Genomic DNA, 12,631 nt, shown 5'->3' on the forward strand with positions numbered 1-12,631 from the left:
TACATTCAAGCAAGTTCATACAGATAGACATTATGAAATGGGTGTGTACTTAAGCTTTCGTTTGAATAGTTATGGCCTGTTCTCTTTTGTCATGTGTGTAAACTGTACTCTTGATGGGTACATCCCTTTCCAAGCAACTTAAGATGAATGGCAACCATAGAGGAAAAAACTGCAATCTTCTGCATTTCAACAGAGAAATTAGTATCTCGGTAATTTTAGACCGTCAGTGCAGGCTGAATTAAGACAGACTCTAAGTGAATAAAAGGATGGTTAAGAGACATCATCTGCTAATAATTCTGAGAAATTCTTTGCTCACACCAGTCTGATCCTAGCTTCTCTAAGGAGGGTGTGTGACGGAGGCAGCTGTTGAATTCACTTACCTGAGGGAGTGGCACAGTGGAACCTGCACAGGACAAGTGCTTCAGAACACGGTTGGTACCATCTGATTTAGCTCATAGGTGAGCTAAATAGATATACCGCTGTATAGCTTCCGCTGATCTTCCTCGTGCTGTGCGAAAGTGACTTTACATATTGCAAACCACAAAAGCTGAACATCTGCGTCACACTGAACCAGGTGTCTGATAGTCATCCTGGACAAACAATACTGCACTAAGAAGGACTTCAGTTATGGCTTTGTTTCAGAGACTTTTGTCTTGCTGGACCTTAGAAATCATTCGGCTTTAATGATGAATTGGAATTTTGCATGGCATTGGTACTGACGTGAAAAAGATGATTTGCCTTGTAATTCTGTTCTTGTTGATGTGGGAAAGCTGTGGGGCTGCAGCATTCGAATGATGAGCATCCCTGCTTCCCAGAAGCACACACTCTTGAATGCTCAATTTTGTGTCTCTGTTCCTCCAAATCGGTGATCTGGTATCCACGCTGCTACATAGCTAGTGTATTAGTGTCGGACATTTCAGATTCATCTGGCACAAACTGAATAGTTTTAATATCTGCAACATCAGAATTGCCGCATGGCAAAGCAGAGATCTACTGAGCCCAGTATTGTCTCCAGAAGTGGTAGTAATGAGTGCTTAGAGCAAGAGATGTAACAAGACTGCAGTGAAATTTTCTCATCTTGGCAAGATCTCTTTGCTACTTGCCAGAATCTGTGCAAGGATGTCCTAAGCTAGAAGCTGCAGCTGGGCTGTGAACATTTGTAGCAATTGGATTTTGTCTGTGAAGTGTGCAATGAATTTGTTTTAAAAGTCTATTGATGCTTTTGCCCTCCCATTTAATTAGTCGCTGGAAGAAAGTGCTTCTTGTTTTTAAGCCTGCTTCTTGATACCATTGTTTAATGATCTGTATTTCATTTTTACCTTCCTGCCTTTATCACAGTTCTCTAGACTTCTCATGTCTGTCCCTTACTGTCTTTTTCTGTGTGTGACTGCTGCTGTATTTAGCCATTTTGTACTGATGATCTTCATTAACCTTCTCTATTTGTCTCTTCAGAGATAGGCTGACCAAAGTCTACTCAAGTTGTAAATATGAAGTGCTATGACACAGTTGTGTTTTGATTTGTTTTCCATGCCTTCCCTACTGAGTCCTAAATCTCTCTTCATTTTCATGGCTTCTGAGCATGGAGTTTGTATTTTCAGAAGATGATCTAAAACAATACCTAGGAGTTCAGCTTCCTGGCCAAGAGGTTTGTAACACCAACTTACACAGCACGAGAAGTAGCTGTTAGGGTTATTTCTATTTCTTTACATTTCATGTATTGATAGTGAATTTCACCTGTAGATTTACTGTGCATTCATTATTGTGAAGTCTCTCTTCAGGCTCGTTTCTTTAAAACTACTTTGAACAATATTATGTTGGCAGCAGCATTTTTGCCCCCTTTTCCAGATCATTTAAGTTTAATAGCACAGACTGTTGGAGAAGGCAGGATATCAGTGTCCATAGCAATCTGCTTGTGACTACTTCACATCACTCTCCTACTCTCACTTTTTGGTGCACCCTGTTAAGAACTATTGAAAAGATGTAAAAATAAACAAAGAGTTGAGGGTAACTCCGTCTGCTCTCAGAACCAACAAATAAAAGAAGAAACATAAGGAAAAAAGAAAACCACCACTATAAAAAAAAAAAATCCACAAAAAAAACCCCACAGGATAGGCATTGAGAAGATGTAATATAGTTAAATTTATTCGTTTCTATTTACTATTCCACTCTCCAGATAACCATCTCTGACAAGTCCTAGAACTTGAGATTATTTCCCATTTCAGACTGGGAGCCACCAAGTGTTTAGAGGCTACAGGTTGGCTGATTACTACTATCGTGCCTCAGTATGAGGTAGTAGCTTCAGTTTCCTGCTTTGAAAAGAGGAAGACCAGCAAAAAAGTTATGGCAGTTTTTGCTGGTGCATAATTTGAGTCAGCTATACTGGAATAACACAACCTGAGCTTTAACTGTTTAGTAATTCAAACCAGGCTGAGACCTAGCAAAATAAAGCTATCACACTGATTTGAATATAAGGATGTATTGCTCTGAGGCACTTTTCCCCCCAAGAACTATGTACTGGAAAAATCTGACTTGCATGTGGTTTTTCTTTGAGTAATTGTACCTTAGGGCTGCTTTAAGGGCCCTTAGCTCTTCCCTTATGTGGAAAGAATTAACCTGTTCCTTGGTGGAAGCCTAGGACCTTGCTGGAGAGCTGTGCCCAGCAGTGGCTGCACCTGTAACAGACCTTTTGCTGCAGCTGCAGGACAAGTCATTGGCAACTTAGTATTTCTGATGGGAGGCTTGCACTAATTTTAGCTTCCAGGCCAGCTGAAACCTGTATACTGCTTTCTGTAGCAGCTAGGAGGTGAAACCATTCTTGGAAGGTCAGGCTGTTCATAGTGTTAAGCACAGGATTGATTGTGAGGTTATGAGTGGGCAACATGTAAGTGGCATGGGGAAGGGAGAAGGGTCTGAGGATGGCTGTACTGCCATATGTAAAACAGAAGGGTGGGTGGGCTGCGAAGCTCTAGAAGGTGGCTAAATATTTAAATGCTGACAATATTTTCTGTTTGTTTTGCCGTCACCTAAAAAGGAATGCTTTAAACTTTGGCCAAGGTGATATGCTTGGAAACCAGCTGCTGTATTTACATTTCTTCCTGCTCCTATCTCTCCTGTTTAGTTTTTTATTAACCAATGCTGTTACCAGAAAAAATGCTGGAACAACATTTTCAATCAAAATCAGGTAGATTGGCACACTTTGAAGTGAAACAATGTCCTGGGAAGTTCCATGGAGATAGGTATTTATCTGCCCTGTGTATATAGCAACAATATATTCCTGATTGCGGGAACAGGTACACACATGTCTTTATACTTGGATTTATGTTCTTAGGTAACTTTCCACTACTTTCAGCAAAATCCAGGATGTGATTTGTGTGTATGTGGCAGTTGGTCAAATTAAAAGTCTGTTAGAGTCCATTGGATTATGCAGAGGCAAAATAACCCAGATGCATAAAACAGAGGAGCAAAACAAGCATTATGATCCAAAATGGTGTGTTGAAGAAACTCTTCTTAGCTTTATTCTGCTTTGAGTAGTAAACTTTACTTCCATGTCATTACAGCTGTTAAATCACCTTTTTCCCCAGCTTTGCCATTCTCATCCTCAGAGCTGAAAAAAGAAAACAAATTACGCCATTGCATTTTAAGATTAACTTTCTAATTCTGATGCTAAATCTCATTATTTAGAAAAATGAAGAACACACGTACCTCCCGTGGTTAATCCAGCAGAATAAGCATTGTTTTAGTGTTACAGAAAGAAATCAGTAGAAGGCATTAGTTCTGGTAAATTTGCAATAAAGCAAGTACATTAAGAAATTACTCCATTATCACTATTTGAAAATTAGCACAGCTCTTTTCTAAGTGTTTTGTTTCTGTTACCTTCAGTAAGGCTTTGGAAACAGATGGCATTGTCCTTGACTAGATGCTGACAGATTAAAAGGATGCATGAATAATTAAACAAACTCTTTGTTTAAACTAAACTCCTCAGTGGGAGCTGTAACTGTTTGGAAGCCTTTTTCTTTTGTGTTGATGTTCACAGAAAACTTTCCTCTCTTCCTGGTGTAGTGAGTCAGAGTGTGAGTTAGTCATATTCCTGATTTCAGTCTGATAGAGTAACTTAGTATCTGTATAAACATCAGTATGGCTATTTGTAACTGGGTATAACGTGGGTTAGTTTGAAAGTGACAGTGCAGGGCAGATGATTAAATGTTAAGGTTATTTTTAGAACAGCAATATAATGCTGCTGTTTGATATGCAAGAGCCTTCCCCCACCATGTAGTTGACCTGAGAATGCAGTGGGAATAGTCTCTGGCTCTCTGACCTGTTAGTTTGAAGTGTCACCCAAAATAGCATGTCTCATTCCTTCATCCTGCATATGTCTCTGTACTGGGAGACAGGGGATCAAAGCAGCTGGTTACTTGATTTATGCATGCCAGCAAATGTCCAACTCGAGTTATGTTTTGAATGCTGAAGTTGTTCAAATAAGAAGCATCTGAGTGTAACTTTATATCATAGGGCCACTGATGTTAAGCTTAGCTCTTACAAAGACCCTGTGTCCTGTTTGCAGACCAAGGAATTCTGAAGGATTTGAGTCCTGGTCATGGTTTGAGAGAACAATCAGTCTGATGCTTCACTTACAGCCAATAGTCTGATTTTTGTCTTCCATGTGTTATAGAAACAGGTGGTATGCATGAATCTTTCCCTATTAAAAAGTTGTGTTGTATGTTACTTTAATGCAAACAGAGCTTAGTCTCCATTGTGGTTTTTGAAGGTTGCACAGCTTCCAGTGGTAAGGAAAAAAATTAGCTCGTCTAGACTAGCTACCTGCCAAAAGCCTTGGACCTTCATGTCCCATGAGAGCCTGTTCCACACTGTCAGTAGGTTTTACTGCCTATTCAGCTTCAGTTTTTCCTTTCCTTATTCATTCTACTATGTCTAGCCTTTATTCCCCCCCCAAGGACTTTTAATTTCCCTAATCAGTATTGAATCTTCAAGACATTTGCACACTAATTCATGTGACTGAAACTTAAAGAAGAAAACAAGCTCTAGTAATGCAAAACACTGGTGTCCTAATTATAGCATTGTCATCCTTCTCTCTGTATGGTTTTTGTGAGGGCACATACTTTGAGGTATTGGTCCCCCATCAAGCTCATGGGGAAAGGAAAATTGCTCCCATATGGAAAGAAATATGTCCTATATTTCTGTCAGTTTGAGGGCAGGAAGAAAGCTCCTCATTTAATCTGATATTTCTCTATATAGATTTGGCACTTGGAACAATTGCTCTGCCTCCGGGTTGTCCTTGGCCATCGCTAATTTTTTCAGTAACTTACTCTGAAGGTTCGTTTATTTCCCAAAGCAACATTGTTACGTAAGGAACCGTCTCCCTGGTCTGTCCTCTGCTTCCCTGCTTTCCACTCTCTGTTTCAGAGAGGCCTCAGTGCCTGTTTGATGTTCAAATGCTGGAATTGCCTTCCAAAGCTTTCGTTTCAGAGAAGATTGTTTTTTCTGTTGTTTGGTTTGTTGTTTTAGTAATGAATGATCAAGTACCAAAAATAATTTTGACTCTCCTTTTTTCCACTGGTGGTGCGTATGGTGAACCTGCTAGGCTGTACATCAGTGTCTGCTTTGAAAACAGTTTATTTCCCTAAGAAACAGCTCTGTGTAATACATTGTTTTAAATTTAAGAGGCTTTCCTGGTTTTGTTTCTTTTTTAGAAGTCGCAGTAGGATTACAGGACTGCTTGGGAAAATTGAGTCACTTCCTGGCTTTTTCCACTGATTAAAATGTCCCAGGGAGTGGCAATAAATAAATGGAGGGGTAAAGAGGAATATGGCTTAGTTCCAGATTCTACTGGGCACTTAAGACACTCACTTGGAGGCACTGCTGACTGTTGGGGTGTGTTTTTGAGGCAGCTGCCAAACTGCTTTTCATTTAATTGGGACCATTCTTTTTAATTAGCTCTTTTCTCCTTGGTATAATATTTATAAGTAAATGGGCGAGACCAAATACAGATTAACAGAACAGATTCTCAAATGTCTTTGCTAGATTTACGCTTACGACCCTTTCCTGAAAGTCAGTGCTTATTTTCCACTAACCTCAAAAGAGAGAGAACCCAGATTATTCAGAGTGTGTCTGTGAGTGGCAGGGAAAAATGAAGATGTTTCAGATGATTCTTTCAGGAGACAAAAGTAAACAAAAATCGTTACAGATAGAGGTGCTCAGCTAGTATCTCACGGCCTGTATATGGCCCACCTGCACGGTACTGCCAGCTCACAGTTACTTCTTGGAAACCTCTTTCCCAGGATCTGTTCAGGAGCACCCACGCGGTGAGCTGTAGGATGAATGAATTGTTTCAGCAGCAAGCAGCTGGTGGGTGGGTGCGTGAGTGTTGCCTCTCTATTATATGCCTATACATGTGTGATGAGTAATTAAGGGACTATCCCCAAAATATAATGAGTTGGAGCAGTTGCTGGAGTAGTTTATCTTGCCCGTACCAGCTACTTCTGCTTTCAGCTGCTGGCATAAGAGCTGCTGGCAGCAGCCTTTGGTCCTGGAGGACACAGAAGTGCACAGAGGGCAGGATTGGTGCCTGAGAATGGCAAAGGTCTCTTAAGTGATAGAAAAGTGCAGTGGCCTCACTCATCAGAAAGACTGGGCGCACTGCTGGAATATTTCGGGCTGTTGCGTGCATGACTGCGCGAGGTTGATATTCCCATAAACAGAGAGCATTACTTACTGAACAACTCCTCCAAATCAGAGCATAAATCATGCAAAAATACTTGAAACACCAATGACCACCCTCTCTCCTGACTTCACCTGTGTTGTAAAGAAATGCTGGGCTGCCAATGCAGCTTTAGGCAGGGCCCAAACTTAGACTTTTGCTGTCAAATTGCAAAATTATTCAGAATATAGTCTGGAAGAGGAGCAGGGAGAGAATGTGGGATCAGGACCTCTGATTTCCCTGTAATTCAAGCACAGTGTTCTTTCCTTGAAGTGGAATGTGACTACTGTCTGAAATCTGCTACTCTGTAAATATTCTTAAATACAGGTTAATTATATGTGTTAAAGTGCAACATAATCATAAAGAAGAGCTTTCCATGTTTCTGGAAGACTTCACTATTGTTCTTTCAACATTTTATAATAAAACTTTATAGTAAGAAATAAACACCTTGGGTATTAATAGAATATAAAAAGTGTTAAAAAATACCGCTATGGACTATGTGGATTAATCACGTGTAGTGATGAAAATTGTTTTGCTGTCTTTTGGAGGCTATTAAAAAATCTAACTCGGGTTAACAAAAAAATGTTAAAACTTACATAAACATTGTCAAGGCAAGGTTGGCAATGCTGTTTCCAGAAAAATGCAAAGTAAAGCTGGTTATTAAACAGTGTTTCTGATTTAAGGAGCAATTTGGATTATCTAGGAAGTAGTTAGGTTGCAGATAGGCACAAAAACATTCCCGTGAGGAGAGAGTGTTAAGAAACAGTGCTCTTAGTTACCTGGTAGAAATGAAAACTAATTCTGCTAATTGAAGTAGCATTAATGGAACTTTTAATTCTCACTTTAAAGAGAACCACTTTTAATCTTTGAAGGTTACAGAAATGGCTTTTCTGAGATAGTTTATTTTCCAAATTTTGATATGGTAACTAATGCATTGCTAAAGATGAACTAGTTCAACACTACCAAAATGCAAATTGGCATTTATTAAGAAACAAGGGCAGAGATTAGTAATTGCATATTAGCCCATGAAACAATCCTAGTAAGCAAGTGAAAAGGTTGCTAGCAAATAAGAGTAGTATCAGTTTGTTACATGAGTGAACAGCAGTGACATACTTTTCCTTTTCTGTTACCTGTTAGTGAGGGATCTTCGGTACCGTCTCCGGATGCCTGGCTGTGAAGATGAGCACGGTGTGTTGGTGAGCTTAAGCGTTCCTCTTGTTCTCGCAGGGAGATGGAATTTTTATGGGGTACCTTGTTCAAGTGTGCGCCCAGACTGCTCACAGGGTTCATCTGTGGGACTTCTGCGACTTTCCTGCTTGGTGGCTGATAAACCTGACTATAGTGGCCTATGGGATGATATGCTGGTTTCTCAGATTTGCTGTCATCTTCATCATCATCATCAATGATAACTAATTCTGCACGGATAACGCCATCGTATCGTGACAACTTTTGGTCTGCTTCTGCGTCGTCATCATCGATGCGCTGATAACCCATGAAAATCATCGTTACTGGTTCAGAATCATCCACGTAACATGGTACAGCTTGGACGATGCTATATTGAGTATCTTCCTCATCTTGAGGTGCAGGGGATGTTTCATTAAGATGGCAAGGACTTAAAAACCTTGTCTCATTGTATCTTTCTCTTGTATTCTGGTAAGGTTTTAATTCCTCATGTGCAGCTTTTCTTTCTTCATTATGTATCATCCTGTTCTCAGGATTAGTGTGCACTTCCTTCTCTGAATGGGAAAGTACTGGAGAGGGAGACTTTGGCTGTATTACCTTTGGAAGATCAAGTCCATTCTCTTTATGTTGCTGCATAAAGGGCTCTGTTTTGGAGGAGAATTCTGTCTGATGATTGCTAAATCCATTCAACTCTCTTCTGTGAGCATCTTCCAGTTTTGGTCCAGGGACTATCTTGTCTTTCTGAGGAGTAACTGGCCTGCAAAATTTGTTTGCAAACACAGGCTCGTGATACTCTGTGGGAGACTGGGCGTTTTTTTCAGTTGCCTGCCGTAGCAGGTCCTCCACCTCAACAGGAGCAAGTTCATCCGTCCCATTTTGTGTTGTGCTGCCATTTGAGGACACAGCATAGACTGACTTCCTGCCATCATCATAGACTTTAATTCCTGTCTCTTTAAACTCCTTTGAAGGAAGAGGTATTGTTGATAACACTGTGTTTTCTCCTGTTTTCATGTCTCTTTCAACTTTAATTTCCATGGCGAACAATGCTGTGGAAAGAAACAAGTGCTTAAACTGATAATGCAGCAGCTGCAAGAAATATTTTAGAAGAAATAGTGACAAAAAGATAGTAGTGATAGAGAGTGATAGTCAGAATGAATTATCAAATATGTGAAATTATCAAATACATAAGCAATATATTGGATTCTCATTTTGAATGCCCCTCTGTCAAAACTTGAAGTGGAAAAAAAGTTTTTGTTCAGATCATATTATGTGAGGAAAAATAAGCTATTGAGGAGCCAGTTTTCATTACGTGATTGACTGAGAAATCCAGGTTTATCCTTGGCCCTTGGTGTTGTGCTGGGCAACAGCAGTTGAAAGAGCTCAATGTGCTAGAAGGCTAAGGAGTCCTGGGCACTTGGAAGGGTTAGGAGGATTTGTAGTATATGGGAAATAATAGACTACTGCTAGCTGCCCAGTACGTGTAAGTGCAGATAGAAAATGTGAAATGTATGACATGAAGGGAGGAACTACTTAGAGTTATGCCAGGCAGAGGAGTGAAGTGCTGGAAAGAAGTGTCAATGTTTAAAACACTTGATCCTTACTCTCAGTGGCACATAACCTCTCAGTTTTGATGACCTCACTGATAACATAACATAGCTTGAGTGAGAACAACATTGTCCTGTATCTGTAATATCTATCCTTCTCTTAAAGTGTATTAGATTGAATTTATAGGAAGTCTTTGCACACATTGACACCCTTTGAAGTCACTAATAAGCAGTACCTTTTCTCTTTTCTTCATCATCAGTGGCAGCATGTGCTGTACTTTTCAGTGCAGAAGGCCTGAAATACTTGGGAAGGTCGGGTATGCTGGTGTATACATAGTCTGCTGGCTCTGAATAAAGAAGATCCACAAAGCGTTTAGTATATTTTCACTGACTTCTACAATAACCTTTTTAAAAAAAATTTTTTTTGACTGAACGTACCTTTTTCAACTCCTGCTTTTTCAGTCTTCACAGACTAGGAAAGAGAACCACAAACAATAAATGTGATTAGTCAGTTTTAAGATGTTAATTAGACAGTGCTTTGCTTTGCCTGGTAATTTTAACTTTTTGTTTGCACAGCTTCAGACTGAGAAGGGGCTAAAAGTGGAACCTGCTCAGTTGGAGCATGGAAAGGGAGAAGGAGACGTTTTTCTGGTGGTCTTTGCCAATATGATTCTAAGACACAGAGGGAAGGACAGGACATTACAAAATGTTAATCAGTGACGCAGCCTCACTGTCCTGTCATGTTTCACCATAACCTCTGTCAGGGACTTGGGGGAAAGCACGATGCAGTTTAGCTGGGCATATCACCTGAAGGAGTATGAATATGTCAGCCTCTGTACCTGTTATTTCTGTCTCTGACTGAGATGCAAAGTTGCTGGTTGGTGTCAGTGGCAGTGCTTTTTTTTTTTCCTGAGATGTACTATAGATGAGTAATGATAGGAATTGCTCCTGCACCCTTATAAACAAGCAAATGGAGGCATTTGGGCACTTGAACAGCATAACATCTTGACCCCTCTTGTATTTGAACTACTGTCACTTCAGACGAATCTCATGACCGCTCCCAGGATCCGGCTAGTTCCCCTTTCCTTGGTTATTATGATGAATGAGTAATGAATTCTACTTCTGGAGTAATTTGGCACTAACCTTTATTATGTCTTCAGTTGTTTTCTCAATGGACTTAAGTTTCTTTAAAATTGCGTCTTCCTTAGCTGAGACTTCCATTTCCTCTCGTTCCAGAGCCTCAATTTCCTTCTCCAGTCTGCAATTACAGTTCCCTTTGATTTAATACCAGGCAGAGAACAACACTGGAGATTCAATACATTCTGAATATGGATGTTAGTGGGGCTGGCTCTACTTACCCTGACAAATTTTGCTCTAATGTGAGATCAGCTTATAATTTGACATGCATCAGAAAATACTGTGAAACAGTATTCTTGTTTCTTGAAAAAAATGAACCTGCTGTAGATTCACTCTGAGCCTACTTTGAAAACAGTGACTGAAATTAACTTACTTTTTGGGAGGGAATAGGAAGAAATACAGGCCCTCACAGCATATCCTCATCTCTAAGCAAATTTTCTCTCCCACATTGTCTCAAGAAACATAATTACTCTGTTTTAATTAAGAAGTAGGAATCCAGTATTCAGACACCAGGATTAAGACTTTGTCTCTTAATTTTGTATGTGCATCTGTACACATGAGGAAGAGAAGCAAATTTTTTTGCTGTAAGAAAGTCAGAAGAATGTTCTTGTACCTGATGGTACTTAAAGGACTAGGGTACATCACTTTACATGCTATATGCTAAAGTATGTAGCCAAGCTGTATTCAGAAGGATCCCCTGTGGAGGAAAGTTCTAGTCAATCTATAACTAGAAGCTACAATTCCAGAAGAACCACCTCTATCAATGGAAATCAAATTGTGTTCGTATTTCTGAGGGGTAGAACAGATATCACTTTTTTTTTGGTAAAATAATAATGCCATTTGAAAATATTTCTTGTAGATAAAACAGTTCTTAACTAATTTTCAAATATGAAAATTACTACAGCTAGAAATCATAATAGTGATGTGTTTTATGGGCTACTTTTATGAAGTGATAATTTCATAATTGTGTGGATTTTGAAAACTAAGCAACCTGCATAGTGGAAGCATGCTCGAGAGACTGAAGTCTGAAGCTTTGCTTTCCAGTCTGTCTGGGGTTGAGAATGAAGAATTTACAAACACCCAGGATGATGAAAAGACTTTCTGAGATGGAGGGGGGTGTGTATGTGTTCAGCTCCAAGCTGCCAAGACAGTTCACAGTTTTGCATGCGTGAACGTGGGTTCTGGGATTTCAAAATTGTTTGCTTTGGTAAAACAAGTGTAACAGTGCTTGACTGATAGCCTGAAGCTTGATTCTTCAGGAGAAAAAAAAATCTTTATTAAAAGTGCAAGATATTGCTTGTGTGGGGTGGGTGTTACTGTATCATTCCTAATAGACTAGACCAGAGCTCGTGTAGCTACAGACTTAAAAATACTCATAAGTTTTAAGGGCTCCTCTTTGGGGCTGTACACTAAGGCTTTTACAGACATACATGTGTCCTCCTTAGTCACTCATCGGCATTTTCTGTACTTAATTCTCTGGGAAAAGTGCTGAAATCTTGTTTCTAGAAAGCATTTGTTTTCAGCAGAACAGCAGTCATGAAAGACATGCTGGCTCAACACACTGAGGACAAGCAGCTGGGAAGGTTAACAGGGGCAGTGTTTTCTTGAGTAATATCCTCACAAGTATTACCAATGAATGTGGAAGAGAAAACTGGGTAGTTCACATAGGTGTGACTGACAGAAGTTGCTTTCTAAATGCGATTAGGTGAGATTTCCAACACTAAGAAAAAAATTTTAACGGTCTATTTTTTAGAGGAGGAGCCTTGATGGTACCCAGATCTAGTCAGTGAGAGCTTTGTTTTACAAAGACTACAAGCCTACCTCATATGAATACCAAATATAGTAACTTTGGATATTCTCCAAGACAGTAGGATATTCAACAATTGAATTATTTCTGTCAGATTTTAGCAAAAACGAAGTGCAAAACAGAAGTATCTTGCTATTTAAGATCTGGCTGATAGGCTATTTTCTTAAAAAAACACATATCGTTATGTAAACACAGATTGAAGCTGGGCAGTTAAAATTTCTTTTGAGCTACTGATTTCTGCTGCAG

General features: G+C 39.6%; 1 protein-coding gene across 1 annotated transcript in view; it reads right to left on the minus strand.

The window, feature by feature from the left end:
* Positions 1 to 764: 764 nt before the first annotated feature.
* PALMD (palmdelphin) overlaps positions 765 to 12,631 on the minus strand; it is a 30,997-nt gene continuing 19,130 nt past the window's right edge. Inside the window, exons 4-8 of the mRNA XM_009986428.2 lie at positions 10,585 to 10,699; positions 9,880 to 9,913; positions 9,678 to 9,788; positions 7,846 to 8,943; positions 765 to 3,604 (exon numbers count right to left, since the gene is read on the minus strand). Of these exons, the coding sequence (XP_009984730.2) occupies positions 3,561 to 3,604; positions 7,846 to 8,943; positions 9,678 to 9,788; positions 9,880 to 9,913; positions 10,585 to 10,699 (1,402 nt within the window). The 3' untranslated portion in view covers positions 765 to 3,560. The remainder of the gene's footprint in view (positions 3,605 to 7,845; positions 8,944 to 9,677; positions 9,789 to 9,879; positions 9,914 to 10,584; positions 10,700 to 12,631) is intronic.

This window comes from Tauraco erythrolophus, chromosome 10 (genome assembly GCF_009769465.1).
Source record: "Tauraco erythrolophus isolate bTauEry1 chromosome 10, bTauEry1.pri, whole genome shotgun sequence".
Classification (NCBI taxonomy): domain Eukaryota; kingdom Metazoa; phylum Chordata; class Aves; order Musophagiformes; family Musophagidae; genus Tauraco; species Tauraco erythrolophus.